At 41.7% G+C, this 18036-nt stretch overlaps 1 protein-coding gene across 2 annotated transcripts in view; it reads right to left on the bottom strand.

Annotated features, from left to right (window-relative positions):
* spns2 (SPNS lysolipid transporter 2, sphingosine-1-phosphate) overlaps positions 1-18036 on the bottom strand; it is a 63984-nt gene that overhangs the window by 40868 nt on the left and 5080 nt on the right. The window contains exon 2 of one of the 2 annotated variants that reach the window (XM_018691386.2): positions 3783-3848. In XM_018691386.2, the coding sequence (XP_018546902.1) occupies positions 3783-3848 (66 nt within the window). Of the gene's footprint in view, positions 1-1859; positions 2657-3782; positions 3849-18036 lie in introns of those variants that run through there. The other variant, XM_051078688.1, reaches the window with a different exon arrangement.

Raw genomic sequence — 18036 nt, forward strand, 5'->3', positions numbered from 1 at the left:
GTAGGAATTTTTGATTGACACTGACCATAAACCTATGTACTCTGCCACACCTCAGATCCAGTAAATAACAGGTTCCAGACAGCCACAGCTACAGTTCAGCACGGGATAAACCCTCAGTGGCAAAAACTAAAACCTAAGTACAATGCTGACTTCTTGCGGTTTAGACTCGAAGCTTTTTTCTGTGCGGTATAAGTCTGATGTGTGGAGCTCAAGCCATAAGTCTCACACAGCACCTGTGGCCTCATTCTTCACAGCTCACATACTGACTGAATGGCAGACTGACACCATGTTAAGACTGGTGCAATGTCAGTTGGTGCATGTGTGTGTGTGTGCGTGTGCATGCGCTGGTGTCGTGTTTCAGACAAGGTGGGCAGCCACACACAGAATGGGGCACAGACAGTCTGCGAGCTGTTTTGAGCACCGGCTCCTTATTAAGCCGCTGCCGTACATCCAGCCTGACTGACCCCAATAACTGTGCCTCCATGCTAAACCAGCACAGGATAATTACTATGCCAGCTTCCATTATGGGAGATAATTCAACCCATTAAGATTTTTTTCTGATTTGCCTCAAAGCACTTGAATACAATAACCTTAGCATGTTAACAGGAGGAGAAAGCCTTCTCTCAGATTTCTCAGTGTGGTTAACAAAAGGGCTCAAAACTCCCCACAACCAAAGGTAACACCATCCAGGTGAACCCCCTCTCCTCTTCCTCTCTTCCATTAACCTTTCCTGCCCCCCTTACCCCTGGGGGACTGGTCCTGTTCACAGCTGTGGGTGAGTGTCACTCACTTCAGATAACCGCTGCCTAAGGGCCATTAACACAGAGGCCTTTCATTTCTAGTGGGAGAGCTGATCTCAGGCTGTCCTGGTGCTCTGACAGGTCTGTCTGAGCACAGGTGAGACCATCTCCACTTGCTGATGGACGGAGCCGGAGAGCTCTAGGCTTAAACAGAATGCCTTTACCCTAACCTGACTGACAGCTATGAGCATCTCATCCTCTTTCACAGACAGCTGAGGCCTCAGCTCCTTAGGCAATAATAATGCATGTGCACACGCACATGCACAATAGAAATGTGCACATACCTCATGTCAATTTGTGTTGTGTAAGCTGGTTTTTAGAAGAGTTGTTGCCAAATAACAGGAATAACTGCTGCTGCGGCAGCTCACCTCACCACAGGGTTATGTGTTGTACTTTAACATGTAAACAGCAATTTACATCATCCAATGGAAAAAAAAAACATTAATCTTATCAAACAACTGTCTGAGCATCTGTAAAGATCTATGTTTCTCATATTTCTGCTAATGGGGTGAGATATAGTTCTAGTCTCTTTTCTTCTAGAAATTGGTATTAAAATCCTGAATCCAGCTAGGGAGATGGGCATTGCTATATTGGAAAAGAACATACTCAATAAAATTACACTTGATTTTTATTTGGAAACATAAAATTATCTATTGCCACTTCTCTGAAATAGATAAAACAACAAAAAGACAGACAAAAGAAACCCATTTTTGCAGTGCAACAATCAAAATGCAGGTCTAAAGGGCTCCTCTTGGCTCAGACAGGATAGTATTTCCCAAAAGCAAACAACTTGTCAGCAACGTGTAGATATGGGAAATTTTTCATTCCAGTAGTTCTGATCAAGAGCCAAAGAAAAGGGTCAAAACTATCATTTTCTCAACCTGAACCAGATCAGAGTTCATAAAGTGATTCTGACTCAGACTTGTGTTTGTTTTAAGACTTGGATCCTGCAGTGTGTGGTCAGTGTTTTTTTTTTTAAGTGTGAGGGTGACCTGGCAGCAGGGAGAGCGAGAGAAAAGCCTCAGCACACACAACGCCCACTGCCTATAAAACACTTACGTGGGCAGTTTGCGTTCCCAGGTGCACAAAAGCTGCCAGGACAGAGGGAGCGAGGAAGGAGAGAAGGCAGAGCCGGCCTGGCCTGCAGGTGCTCACAGAGGCAGGAATTGTTCCCTCTGGAGATGGAAGCAGGGGGCAGGGGTGCCTACTGTAAACATATACACACACACACACTGACACTCTCTCCCTCCAGCACCCTGATTACGTCAACCTCCTAACCTCTTCTTCACATCTAGGCTCCCTGTCTGCGCCCACCCGCTCTCACAGCTCTAGGGCTCGGACAACCAGCATTCCTCAGGCCGGTGTGAGAAAGAGGTCACCTGGGGATCAGGGGCCAAGCGGAGTCTGAACCATGACAAGCTGGAACAGGCCAGGCAAACCAAACACAAAGCACCCTGCATTTAGCCTGGCCGGCTGGGTGCTTCTCAGAGACCTGCAAATGCAGACGGTGCAGAGGGCAAATCAGCTACACTTGCCACTTTACTAACATACTGCATGTGTTTAAGTATCTGTGCCAGTGCGGCTGTGTGCATAACCTAAATAATGGGCCAATGCAAACAGAATTAAGAGTCAAACGCCTTTCACAGTTTCCTGTTTCTTGTTAAGATTTCACTCTAACCAGACATCACCTGGAAATGTTGCTGTGTTTTCACAAATACAGGCATCCTGCTGGTTGAAAAACCAATAATACTCTTTCCTCACCTTCATAAATTTCCTTAGTCAAGTTCCTGTGTTTCATTCCACACATCAGAACCATTACCAGTGTGTAAAGGCAGCATATGAAAAAGTTGATATGAAGTTTTTCGAGTACTGCTGCCAGAAAAACAACAAAATCAACAAAAACATACAGTGAAAGGAAAAAGAGCTGCTGACAGAAAATATAGATTCTTCATACCACAGTGATACTGGGTGGAAATGAGATTTGGAAGTGATGAAATGGCTTATTCACTGAAAAGCCAACAGAAATTATGGCACTGATTTCTTTTTCCTGGTAGATATTTTTGTCTTCAACACACCATTCAGCTCACCCAAAGTTAGTCTAAGAACATAAAGTGACGGAGGAAACACTGGGCTGTATTCTTTAGCCACTCAAACTCAAACCTGCCTGCCTGCCCTCAATGGCACTTTGTGTGCATGTTTGTAGGTGTTTGAATGAGTTTGAGGGCACATGGAGACAAGACTGGGTCCTGTCCTCCAATGAGAGGGCTTTGCAACGATCTCCCTAAAAGGTGAATTCATTGGGGTCCTGAGCGGAGCAGGAAACCCTGCCCTGAGCCAGAGTCCTCAGACGCTCCCGGTACATGCATGCAGGCTCTCAGGGGAGAACAGCCTGCCTGGCTCCTGACTTTGTTTTGCTTTCAATTGACCTGCGCTTCTGTTGCTGCTGCTGCTACTGCTGCTGGATGTGAGAAAATGCTGCTCCCAAAACACCCTCATTTAGGTCAGCCTGTGATACTTTGGTGTTAAGTAAATGTAGCCAGCTTCAATTTAAATATATTTAATATATGGCCTTTGATGTGTAAAATCAGTGGAGTTATCCTTTAAAGACAGTGACCTAAAATCTGTTTATGGTTTGCAGACTTATACAAATTAGAGATAGGGAGGTAGAGCCCATTTTTTATGTTTTCCTCTGAGAAAACATTAAGTGGTTCTATTTAAATCCTACAATTACACCACCATAACACATATAAAGGATAAAAATTAGACGTATAAGTAAATCATTAGTGAGTTAATTATGTATATGTGCAGCATATTTATCTATAAATCTTGCCGTCAACATCTCCACCAGAGAAAGCTTGCATTTCAGTAACGTAAGACCAAAATATCCAAGCTACACAATAATTACCCTCATCACACAGAGAATGTTTTTAGCTGTTGAGCTAACATTTTTCACACATGTAATTATGGGATTGAAGGACTTACCTGTTTGCAGCAGGCCGATTCTACTGTCTGATACATCATAATGCCGCTGGATGTCGAGCAAAACACCTGTCAACAGGAGGAGAGGGGAAAACATACTCGTAAATGTGGCTTCAAGACTTAATAATAACCATAATGACAGGTATTGAAACAGTCAGCTTTCTGTGACTTATAACGAATTTAATTCTGGGTTTATGGTAGACTTTTGCGGCTTGTGATTATTGTTGGATATGATAGATAGACAGCACTCAGAGGTTCATTCACTTAACATCCCTGAAGAGCAATATAACATCCCTGATAAGTGCTCTCTTGGCTGCCATGCAGCGCTAAACTTTAGTAAATGGCTGCAAAGATTCCACCGCAGGGTGTTATACAGTATATGAACAACTTTTAGTGTTAACTCGCACCTCCTGCTAAACACACAAAAATACACTCATAGCACACACACACACACTTTCTCCACCATTAGCTTCCCACTGGCTCATGTAAACAACTCTGGGGAGCAGCTCCAGCGCAGTGACTGGAGCTGATTTTGGTTTAACCAGATGACACTGCAACCGCCTGTGTGAGGTCAATATTTCTGGTGGCTCTCTCACAGACATGCAGCAGCACCATAACATTACTCCTCTGTTAGAAACCACACAGTCTTTGAAGTTGTCTTAATCCCGTTACTGTAACTCAAGAGGTAATTCTCAAACTGTGCATACCTCTAATGCCTTAATGAAGTGCATGGCACCTGGGGCTTGGCCAAAGGTAGGACACAGAGCACATGCGAATAGCTGAAAATCTGCTTATAGCAACATTATGACTTCCATGTGTTCAATGTTGCTAGCATGTAAAGCATGCAAAAGAAACCTCATGAACTTTTTAATGCTTCATAAACATCAGAGGATCTAGATGAAGAAGATCAGAGGGTGTAAAGTAAATCCCTTTATGGCTAAAATACAGTTTTAAGCATCAGTAAACAAGAAGCAACAAGTCTCATTAAATGAATTCTGCTCCTCTTTAGACCACCAGCTTGGAAAGGTTCAAAGTCTTATTTTCTAACTCAAAAGAAAAGAGTCAAAGGAATAATGCATCTCTATCCTAGAAATCCTTGCAGTCCAGATACAGTGTGGTGTGCTTGGTAGTGCTATCTGACTCTCTCTCACTCTCTGTGAAACTGGCAGCCTGGTCCTTGGGAATTGCAACATAGCTCATGAAAATGGAACAGCAGCATGACTAACATTTTAAAAAGCTGGCTGCCTCTGATCTGTCTGCTCCTCTCCTCCGAGCCCGGCCGACCAGCACAACCTAGCATAACCTGACCTCTAGACTAGTGCACCGATGTAACTTTCAGAAATAGCTCATGAATAATGTCGCTCTCATCTCAAGGATTTTGCCTTGGAGGATGATGAGAAAGATCACAGCCAAGCAGGTAAATAACTGCGCTCAATATGACAGACGAGGCAGATTCTGCTATCCTAGACGCTGGCATGGTTTGTCTGTTTGTCAACAGAGACATGGCATGTTTCAAAGGCGGGCGCAGGTTGGATTGACTGGGAGCAGAGACATAGGTCAGATTCCTGTCTTCTGAGTCAAACCACCTGCTCGCATTCTCACACTACAGGCAACATTCTTGTTCAAGCTCTACATTCACAACTCTTTGCCTTCTTTCTCTTTCATAATGGTTTAGTTATCACGCAGTTTCAGTGAAACCCACAGTTCATTCACCTACCTACCTACCTACCTATCAAAACCAGTTTAGCGTTCTCCAAAAACACACTTCTATTTGTTTTATCACTTCTGCTTCGACATATGGAGACTGAATTTCTTATTAGCAGGCATACAATACAGTGGCAACTTCCTCAGTGCAGGTCAGACTCATCTGATATTTCTGTGCAGGTAAATTTCAGTCAGGTAAGCATTTGCCGATCTTATCTGCCACCCAGCAGTCACATGCTGACAGAAACACACACTTGACACCACTTGTAATCACAAAACACATCATTTTGTCATCCTGACATGGCCTTAGCAGACAGGTTGGCTGCAACGGCAACTACCCCCCGCCCAGCCACCCATCGGTCGGCCTGTCGAACAGCGACAACACTGTTTAACAGTGTACTGTACAACCGCAGCTGTACTCTAATTGGCCTGGAAGAAGTGCACACACAGCCTGCTGGGAGGGGGATTCCTATGCCAGATGGCAGAGCGTCCCTCCTGGACAGAGTCTGTGTTTGTCTGAGCCACACCCGTCTACACTTACCACACAATTAGCAGACAATTAATAAGGGTAGAGTTGACAAAAATGCTATTTACTATAAGATTAGGAAAAGAGAGATAGACTGATGTGTGTCCTGTTGTGACAAGTTCAACAAGATCATATCTAGTAAAAACGTGAGAGGTTAATATAACATACATTCTTTATCCCAGCAGCCACCTGTAAATGTGTATCCATTTAAATAAGTGGTGGAAGTCAGCTCAAAGCAACAGTGTTTATTGAACCAGATTCAAGTGCAATGAGCTGTGTAATGAATTGTGCTAATCTGTAAGGGATTACAGGGAGCCAGCAGCTCTGTGTTTGTGTAGCAGTGTATCACAACTATCATCTCTACTCTCAACAAGGCCTTTTTATGTCTGGCAATTGAACTCCTTTTGATTTCTCTCCCCTACATCCCCCCTCTCCTCAGGTTTTCGGTAGTATCTATTCTTTTCTTACTCTTTTCTTCTTTTTTTTTCTTTGTCAGCCTGAGATTCGTGTCTTTGGACTTCTGGGTAATGTACTGCTCATGTCTTAAAAAATACAGAGAGATTCAGTGATGTATCTGATGATGAGGCACTGCAGCCCTCACCCAAGCTGGCAGCGCCCAGTTTAGTTGCCATGGCAATGCTGTGCGGGCACTCAAAGAGATAAAGGTCAAGAGACCACAAAGGAACTCAGCTTTCCAAATCTCCAAATTGCCTCTTTCTAATCCTCGCTACGACTGGATCCAGTGTTTCTGATTCATTATTTAATTTAACATCAATATTTCTGTAACAGGCTTTTCTCACATTGCATAGTCTGCTAATGAAGTCCTAAATTACACAGGCAATTATACAATGACAGAAATACCTAGTTTGACATCATGGCAACAGTGAAAAAAGTGATATTTTACATTATAGCTACATCTTAGGTCACCAGTGCCATTGTGACATAGAACACCTGCAAATCCATTAATTCAACAAGGTTAAGGTAATGAGTTTCTCAAGTCTCAGGCCTCCAAGGGGGTCTGTGTGTATCCGAGCATGATGCCAACCAAGAAACATGGCAGGAATGTGGATCTTCCTGACTGCACATAACAATAACACCAGGTATGTTCATTCAAGGTAACAGCACTCACACAGCAAAGTACACTGACAGCTACCTGGTAGGCCACTCCCTCCCCAATATATTGTACACTCCCTTGGTTTAACTTCTAAAAAATGTTGTAATGTTTTGTCATTTGTTTGCGACTGCCCTTTTGAACATGTGCTAATGGACCTGTTTTGTGATGTGTAATAGCACAGTAGAACAGTCCAGAGCCACATTTATGTATTCTTTGACACTAACGGACCCCTTTCATGGATTTATTGTGATGCTGAACTGTGCACACTGGTGTATGTGGCTGCAGTTGCCTTGTGCAGTCAAAACACAGAGTCAGGGGCCAGTGTGGAGCTGACACTTATTCCACCCTCTCATAAAGTCTGCCTTTATGACCGCTTTTCTCAGCGCAGCTTTAGAAGAAATGACTCAAATTGGTGAATGTTAACAAACCACAAATGCTGCATTTAGAGCAAATGAATGCTGAATGATCATTCTCCGATATGAATAGTCCTCTCTTTCAGTCTTTGCTGTTTCCATCATAAGGCCACCAGAAGACTGTTCATTTACTGTATGGACAAGGATTTGACACTTTTTCCCCCCATAATTTTGAAATAGCACCACACAGATTTTTCTAGAGGTGAGATTCAAGTGTTCAAGTCCTCAGTTAAAGCAACATGATAGCATGGTCCAGAGCAAACATTTAAATGAGGATACAGCATGATGTTTTTGCAAGTCCAGCGTTCGTGCAGTGACGCACACGGCCAGCATTATTCGCTTGGGACCACTATACACTCATAAATACACTGTAAGTGAACACACGCACACAACACCACACCCCATACAACCATACACAGAAATGCACACAGAGCTCCATCAGCTTGGAGAGGACAGATTTCATATCAAATCCCCAACAGAGACTTGTGGATCTCCGGCCCCTCTGGTTCTATTTCTGCTCAGAGAAACTAGGCTAAGAGGAAGGAGAGAATAGCAGGCCAATTTAACAGTGATGGGTGTTGGTGAGAAACACAGAGAGAGACAGAGCAGAGGAGTCATGAGGAGGAAAGAAATAGGTGGTGGCCACATCAGGTCAGTCAGGGTTGGATTGGATTTGTAAAGCATATGTTTCCATTGTTTATATATATAGTATAAATGTGTGTGTGTGTGTTCCCCTTTCCCCTGGTTTCACTGTGTGTGTGTCAGAGTGAGAGGGAGCCAATAGATGGAAGTCATTCATTCTGGCCGGAGTGTGGCAGGCAGCGGTGAGCCGCTCTGCTGATGTGGCCAGATCCTTCCCCTCCATTCCTGCAAAGGGGGTGATTCCTTTTCATGTGTCACCCCCTTCAGTATAAATAGTCAGGGAAAGGAGGGAAGGGGGGGAGGGCATAATGAGTGAGGAGAAAGTGCGTCTTTCTGGTTGTTCTTGTAACCAATTTTTGGATTCAAGTGTGTGAGAGACAACACAGAAACAGCGCGGGGGGAGAGCAACAGAGTGCAGAGGCAGGCCGGGCTGCAGAGCGGCTCAGACTGCAGCAAGGTGACCACAAATATGCCCGACTGTGGCCGGCGGGCTCCTGACCGACTGCTCTCCTCCCTTGCTATGTGGCCGCAGTGGGCGGGGGAGTGCTTTTTCCATTCCACTTCCTTTCCCTGCCACACAGAAAGGAAACGTGCTACAGATGTCTGGGAAACAGTGTATAGAGCTGCCTGCACGGGAGGGCTGCAGAGCTCCCACAAGAGATGGATTCCCCAATAAAATCAGCAAGAGGCGAGGAGTGTGACTGTGCGCTGCAAAGCTCTGCTTCATTATTGGTAGCAAGTCAAACACACAACCTCACCCAAAACCACTTATACTATACACTGTGTGAGAAATATAGTAGGATCTTATATTCTGTTATTCTTCTGACAAGCCTAGAGGGTAGTGTGTTTCTTCTCTACTGATCAACAGTTACAGGTGGTAATGCACCAACAAACGCAGTAAAAAGGAGTAGCTATCTAGCTCCATGAAGTACAGCTACTGTCACCACTGATGGAGACAAAAGAAAATCCATCTGAACCTAAGTCTGTATGATATGGAGGGTATACATAAGGTTAAACTGCCATTTGAGGATATTACACTAATATCATTTTTTTGTCCTTTGTTCATTTTATATTATTATTATAAAACAAATAAAAGAAAATGAATTTATATTGAAATATATGATAGCTGTATCCTGAATAAAAGCACATATTCCTGATAGATTACTTAAATGAACACATAAATAATGATAAATAAGCACTATTATCATAGCACTGTCACCTCACAGCAAGAAGGTTCTGGGTTTGAGCTGTGGAGTTTGTATGTTCTCAATTCGCAATTCGTACAGGGTGTACCCCGCCTTTCGCCGCTGACACTGCCACTATAAATCATTGGTAGTAAGTCCAAACAAAAAGTGTGAGTAGAACTTGTGGTTTTAGTTCATTTTTCTTTTTTCAGTTTGCTGACTTTGATGTGTGTGAGCCTTATCAAAGATCTGCTAAACCTTAGTAGTTCTATATGTCAGATTTCAGAGAACTTTCCCCTGTTACACAATCATTCACAATCAACTATTAGTGAAACTCAACTATTCGAAAATGAAACAAACTTTCTATGAGCTATAAGAAGTAGATTCAAACAAAAAGTGCAAGTAAAACTTCATGTTTCCCCTTTTTTACTTTGCTGACTGTGATGCATGAAAGGCTCATCAATGGTCTGCTAAATCTAAGAGTTTTAGTTTCATGGATCTATGGAGGGATCAAAACTATTAGTGAAACTCAACTAATCAAAAATGAGACAAACATTTCTAAAAGCTATAAAAAGTAGGTTCAAAGACAAAGTGTAAGTAAAACTTCATGTTTCCCTTTATTTATATTGCTGACTCTGGCCACAATGAGCCAATACAACTACTTAGAGATAATAGTTTAATAACCACCATGACACTACCAAGATGAATGAATTCAAATTAGAGCTCCAGCCAGTGTGTGAGGATGAATATGCTGTTGTTCCACTGATACAGCCATGATGACATTTGAGACAGCTTTCACTCTAATCTTCTAAATTTGTGACAACCAAACTAGGGATGAATTAAATTAAAAGGCCTGTAGGTTTGCCAGCATTACCACTTTGATTAAAAGGGTTTTTTCTCCATCTCATTTTCTTTCGCTAATCAAAAGCTTGAATTCAGCTCAAGGGCTGTGGTGCATTAGTCCCAGCCAGTACGTGCTAAATATTTGATGGTAGTGAAGAGGATGCACGGTGAAGCATCAAGGGAGCAGACTAAACCTATAGCTCATCAATAATACATTCGAGTGGTAGCCCACTTGTTCGTATGAGATAATGCATTTAGATGTATTGGAAAGAGATGCAGTGAAGCGTAGCAAAGGTATTTGAGATGAGATGAGACTGTGTGAGCTGCACTCGTTCACACCAGCATCCCTCAGGAATACTGAACAGCAGTTGAACTCAACCTTGAATGTGGACCTGGAGAATTGTTTTTTATGTGGAATTTTGAAAAAGAGCCACCTTAACCGGAGAAAATCAGAGTCTCAGAGAGAGGCTCAGTGTCCAGTTTTATAGAGCAGTGATATGGACGTTGGCCCCTCCAAAAGCCACAAAAAGCGCTGAGGTTTATGTTCAATTTGGGTGAGTCTTATACCATTTAAACATGACCCCAGAAAACATCCTCAATCCATAAAAAACAACTATCCAGAATGGTATCATGCTTTTTATACAGCAACACTAATACATACACAGCTTGAGATATCCATTTGAAAGCAGCAGTTAAAAGTAGAATTGAATAATGAGCTCTCACATTTTGTTGGCATATTAACCAAAAGGTCAAACACCAGCAATCTCACAAAAACTTCTAGTGAGCGGAGGGTCACTTTAAAACACTATGATGCTGCTACACTTAATAACAATAGTGCTCTGAGTCAGTGCACCAGTGCAAATGTCAGCTTGATGACCTGTGCACAATGGGAACGCTGATGTTAATGTTTACAGTGTTAAACATCTTAGCATGGTAGCATGCTAATATTTGCTAATTAGCACTAAATACAAATACAGATTTGACTTGATGATGGCACTACAGAAAAATTTGGAGAATCGTATTACAGTTGATACAGATTTGGACATGAATGTGTGCACAATCCATCAAATAGTCTGAACCAAACATTTCCATCCCTGAAGTGAGCTAGGGATAGCTACAATGGCTAAAAACACACACCTGCACAATAAACACCCTTGCACCCACAATGCTGTGCTCCTTTTAATTATGAAAGGGGTTATGGCATTAATAGGGTTATGAATGTACATTAACAGATAACAGTTCACTTATATTACCATGTTGGTGCGTATGTGAGTGTGCAGAAATGAGTGTGAATATGTGAGTACACACATAAACAGCTACCACACAGTAATCCCACTGCTTTTTTACATAACAGTGTGGAGGATTAAAGTCATTATGTAGTGTTTTTTAATGGGATTTGATTTCTCCTCTCTCAGTTTCTCTTCAGGCATCTCTGTGGTTTTATGAGGATGAGGGGAATCCACTATGGGGGTTATTGAAACTTCTTACTTCATAATTATCATACACTGTATGTGTAGTCAAGACAAGCTTTGTTAGATTAGTTTACTTAATGACACCTATTTACACAAGGCATTTTTAATTACTGAAAGATAAAAGAGAATCCTCTAAAATGCTGCTGTTATTTTTATTTAAATACTTGATAGCTTTCCTATCTACTTTAGAAAAGAACATATTTCTGTGTTCTCTGCTTGACACCTGACTCATCTACTTCACCTGATTTCCCCTTGATTCAACCACTGTGTGAGCTGTAGTGCATAATGATAAGTCCACAGGCTGTCAAGCTGACTGTCTAGACCTCAGTGCTTTTTTGTGAAGAGAGAGGGTGCAAAATGACCCCGAGCCATGATAAAAAAGAAGAGAAAGATTTTTATTTTCAGCTCAATTTAGCAGCAAACATCTACAGCACAGCTATCTTCTCTGGATGATCGCATGGCTTAGGCTCCACAAAATGAGGAACTCAGGGGCAGCAGCTGGTTCTGTATGGCTAATATATATATATACTGCTCTTTTTAGGTTCATCAATACACATATCTGGATGAAAATAGGTTTTAAAAACAACCAATTTAAGTAGAGGTTGGCGCAAATTGGTCTGTCATTTAAAAAGTAGGTTTTTAGTAAAACTAATTTAAGTATAAATTGAAGATTTATACTTTCAGATAATCTGCTTCAATGGCCTAGCTAACTGGATCTGTCCAGTATCTGCCACTCTTATCCAGTATAACTGGCTATACACTCAGTATAACTGTGTCTACTTCACTGTCTATATCCTAACAGCTACTTTAGCGTTATAATGACCCCCTGGAGTTTATAAATGTATAAATTTGAATTTCAAACATGTTTTTTTCTATCTTCAGGTTTCAACCTGAATTCTCATCAAAACTGCAGCCACGGTGAAAGACCAATCAGACATATAAAAGCATTTTTATTCTGGTGCTGTCAAGGTGACCTCTATACAGCTGTACACACATGGCCCATTATGTACAAAAGCAATCATACCAGTGCCACTCTCACACTGTGTCTTCACTTAAAGAGGAACTTACTAATTTCCAGTTATGGAAATCATCCCACTTATGGTCACAGAGTTTAAGACCGTGCCGCCGTCCATCTTTCATTGTCTCATGAATTAGATATACATCTCATAACTTCCTCTGGTATTTCATCAAACACTCTGAGAAACCCAAACATGTCTTTTTGCACAAACTTGTAAAGAGTGACCTCAGGTGCCATTTTGAATTTTGTTGATGTCAAAGGGAAATTATTATAAAAACAATCTGATTCCTTTGACCGTGTGTTTGAACATTTTACATGAATTGATTTGGTTAGGTTCAGGCACATTAAACAAGTATTTCCTTAATGTTAGAGGACCTTTGCTGTCATGGTAACAATAATAAACACACAATCTGAGGGTTATGCAACATCCTCCTTTGCTACAGTTGCCAAACAATAACATGTAACCATGAGTCATAATAAGCTGCTTAACCTATGGGATTGTGTTTTTTTTTTTTTTTTTACTAGTGAAGAATCTTTGTCAGTCAAATTTCTCGGTCATGAGGTGTGACTGTGAGGTGAGTTTGAGTTCCTCCTGGCGTGGGAAAACACACCAAGGCATCTTTTTTGTTCCTCCATAGCCTCATCCACATACCAGGCCTGTTTCATTAAAGAACAGCCCACATACCTATGGGGCAGCACAAAGCCTCAGGCCTTCCACATTTATCAATCAGTCATTCAACTATACTAAGAAATATGCACATGAGCTTTGCTCTGTTGTGCTGCCCAGACACTTACACCAACAACTTGAATGGCAACATGGACTAGTAAGCTGTAGTCCTGTCTGAAACATCACTGAACAAAAGTACCATAGCAGTTTATGCCACAACTACCACATTCAACAACGCATTCAGCCAAATTGTATAATGCTATGTGTTTAGTGTTATAAAGAGATAAGATCAAAATGAAATCTTTTGGAAGTGGTGTGGTGACAGGCTGCCTGCAGAGTGATGTATTTAAACATGGGCCAGTAAACATTTATGGTTCTGAGGAATCAAAAGAATGCTGTAATAATCCTCCCAGCCACTATGGTGTACAACAAACACCTAAACTGCACCTGTCATTGTCTTGTAAGCCAATTCTCCCACAGTGCTAACAGAAACAAAAACCAGAAATGCAAAAGTCTATAGACCTGCTGATCAAGAAGTGCAGTGAGGAATTAGCCAGAATTTCAATGTAAGTATATAAAAGCATATATTCACATATGTGCTGTCCCTGTGACAACACTGATGTCTTGGAAAGACAAAACCAGTGACGCTGGCATAGGAATTCAATCCTAAGTGTGAACCCTTTACAGCAGAAAAGCACACTGTAGGGCTCTAAGTGTGCGTGTGTTTACCTCTGACCCAGGGTATTAACAGAGAGATCTTTGACAGAGGTCAGTACCCTCATTCAACCCCTGCTCTTCCCACAAACACAGTAACGCATACACCAAACACAGTAATGAAAATCCAGCTGCAATCTCATCTAGTGCTGACAACATGATAGATATCCACAAATGAAATCAGAAAAATGAGCTGATGAAACATGTGAGGGAACGCACAAACACACACAAGATCTTATCCAGGGCTGGGGAGGTGGATATAAAAGATTACATAAGCCCTCTGCCAGGCTCTACTATTTACTCTATCACATGTAAATAGGGGAAAAGATTATATTTTCCTAAAGAAGGAAGGCTTTTCAAATATAGGGCTGCTGTAAATAAGCACTATAAATATTATTCTAGCAGCTGTGGGAGCTTCCAGGAGCTGAGAGCTAATATTACTGCTAGCTGCAGCCACATCGCAGATTTCACAACCACTGGGTGTAAGTTGTGCTGCGAGCAGGTCAATATTAGATCCCAATCCTCTCAAGAACAAGTTGTTAATGTGTCAGAGAAAAATCCAATTTCAGCGTGTTTCAGGACATTGCAGTTTCATCACTTGTAACAAATTCCAAGCTGCTATCCTGCTGATCAATATTCAGTGTCTGTGTGTGTTTCACAAAGAAAAGAAATAGATTGCATTTTCCTCTATTTCCATTTCTTCATCACAATGTATCAGTAGTCTCAGCCAAAACACTGGGCCTGGGGGAACATTTGAATATGAATGACCTAAACAACACAGAAATTTCACTTATTTGTGTTTCTTTGTTTTGTTCTCTCTTATTTCCCTCAGTGTGTGTGTGTGTGTGTGTGTGTTGAAATGGATGTGAATGCAACAGGGTGTCTGGAGGAAAGGGAAATTTACAGTGTAGTCTGAGCAGTGAAAAGGTCAGGCATCTGACAAAAGGAAAAAAAACTGGTCTGCTTGTTTTTGGCTATTCTACTCTGAAAATGAGTATTGTTTTCTCAGTGTTATCTGTAACACAGTTATACATTAATGTCATAGAACTACATATTTTTATTTCAGCAACATTGCAGCTCCAACGTTTCCTTGTTTTAGCTGTGATAATCATACGGAATTCAGGGAGTAAGGAAACCAGATTTTTTCCTATCACATATTTTCAAGCAGAGATGAACTGTTACTTGACAGTGTGTCAAACACAGCAAAGTGCTCAACATCTCATATCTCACCTCCTTCCTTCCTTCCTGCAATCTTGCTGTCTGCCTGAAGAGATAAATTTTCATTCTGTCCTCAGGTAAACACTCCAATCTTCTTAGATAATGAGTCAGGAAGGGAGTGGCATAATTTTAACATTTAGGATGGGTATTTGGAAAGGGATGGAGAGAGACTGGGAGAATCCCTGTGCTTTTGCTCATGACTCATGTTGCTGTCACTCAAACATGTCTCAAAAAAATCCTAACTGGACTGTACCTAGCACATTCTGTGTTTATCTCAGGGCTGTGATCCTAGAGCAAACTCCTTACACCAAACAAAACACCACTGCCCCATCCTTATGTCCACACACACTCCTCTGATGACAAAGGGGAGGTCAGTGATTATCAGGCTACCACTCACCGTCACTTCAAAGATCAACAGGCTGCTTGAGCAAGCACTGTTGTCTTTTACAAGGTGACTCGTCAAAGCCACTAGAAGTTAAAAGATAAGACTGAGTTAAGAATTTTAATAAAACAAGAAAAGGCATTGTATGTTGAAACATCTGATATTGAATCTTGTTAAAAATCTTGTTTTATAAACAGAAAACATACTGTTGCCATGGAGTCACTGAGGTAGCTGTAGGCCACAACGGCATTTATATTTGCCTTACATCTAGGGCAAATTGGCACCATTAAAGGATGCAGAATTACCTATTATCAGTTCCGCACTGCAACGCACCAATGGATGAACAGAGCATTATCAGTGGATTACTTTGTAAAAATGTAATGATTAACAAGCAAGTACTGGAGTTATAAGGAGCATCTTTTTTTCTATGATTTATGAACATTCATTCATTCATAATGGACATCAGATATGATGATATCTTCATAGATCATAAATCCTGAATCTAAAAATATGCATGTGATGTATTTGTGTTCAGATTTGACTGAGTAATGACTCCAAGAAGGACGCAAAGTGCAGCGATTGGGCACAAAGTATCTTAGTTATCGAGCTGTGTCACTGCTGCAGCTCCAACTGCTGACTGTGCTGGTGAGCGGGCCAAATCAATGGGCCAAGCAAAATAACTAAATTCCTTATGTTTTTGGAACAGTGGTGTGTACCTGTTCCTCTCACCTCTCGCTGCATCTTTGCGCATCTCCCCCTCCACCCCTCCCCTTCAAGTCTCAATTTGAAAACCTCTGGTCTATAACATGAGCAGCAGCACTGAGTAAAAATACCCTCTCCAGAATGCAACACATGTAATGGCCTCATAGCTGTGATGAGTGATATAGGATGCAAGGTTGGGGTGATGCCAAAATAACAGCTGTATGTAGGGGAAGAGTCAAAGAGTCACCCCAGATTGACCAACAGCAGAGCCATTAGACGATGCGTTCATAGCTGGAGGGTCACAGGGTGAGAGCTGCTGCGAGGGAGGTGCGTCTACTTGATGGTAAAATCTGGAGTAGCCACATGAAAAGGCCTGCCCTGGCAGAGGAGGAAGCTCTGTCTAATTCCATCGGTTACTATTACAGACGTCGGCTAAATCAGAGCCTAAAGAACACACAGACTGTTTTCTCACAGCAGTGGGAATGGCACGCTAGGATATAGACATAAAGAGATTAGTGGGATATCTGTGGGAAACCAGTCTGGAAAAGTCCACTTGGAACGATGTCATGTAATTGTAAAGGACTCCACTTTAACATCTGGTGAATAGCGTTAATATTTTGCTGTCAACAGTGTTTTTGGAGAACGTTGAAATACAGTAAAGAATGTGCAGAAGTGATGATGCTGCCTTTCAAAGAGACGTGGATTCATATTGTACAGTGCAAATTTGGCTAATTCAAAACAGCTCGACATCAGATGGAAAAAGCACGGCAAGAAAGAGGCAGCAACCCTATAAAGTAAATTACTGGAGGCCCTTCCATCTTTTTAATGCCTCTGCTGTTGTTCGGGGACCTTTAATGTGAATGCTATAAAACAAGAGAGGGTGAAATAGGGAGAAGAGCGAGGGGCGAAACAACCAATAGCTAAACCCCAAAAGTAACTTGAGCATGGCCCACACCACCTCTCATACAGTTTAGCAGTGAGAAGACACTTCCTGTATGTCTAACCCTGACATATTCTGCTACAGCACTTTGTGTTACTGAGAAGATCTGCTGTGATGTGTTTCTACCAGCAGCTGAAAAAATGTCACAGAAACACTCTCCATGTGAGTTTTAGGGAAACCATTATCTACTTGTGTAGAATTTGATTTAATTCAAAATCGCAGCAACAGAAAGCTACACTATCTTCACTCCTCTTCTTTTATTGGCTCTGTGGAACTGAAAGTGGTGCGCTTTCACTCATTCTGGACACTTCCAACCCAGAAAGACCTCTTTAGGTTGCGACAGCAAATAGGAAAACACGTAAAGTACAGGAAACAAGCAAAGTCAATACTTTAAGAGGAAATGCTAATGCAGAAGCATGCCCCAGGCTTCTGTGGACAGTGATAATGAGTAGCCACAAAGGAACTGGTCAAAGCTAACATGAATTAATCTGCATAGCCTGTCAGACTGGATAGATTGCTACATCTTTTTGACTGTGTAACAAAGAGCTTGCCTAAAGAGGATTATTATCCACACAGTCATCTGTGTCTATATGCAAAATGCCAAAAGTTCACATGCAAAGGTCTCCCACTTGTCCAATGGGATGTGACCCTGTACTCCTGGAATGACAGCTTGACTGAGACAACTCATCTTAAGGTGCCTGGATGAAGGGTTAATCTG

The sequence above is a fragment of the Lates calcarifer genome, linkage group LG20, assembly GCF_001640805.2.
Source record: "Lates calcarifer isolate ASB-BC8 linkage group LG20, TLL_Latcal_v3, whole genome shotgun sequence".
NCBI lineage: Eukaryota > Metazoa > Chordata > Actinopteri > Centropomidae > Lates > Lates calcarifer.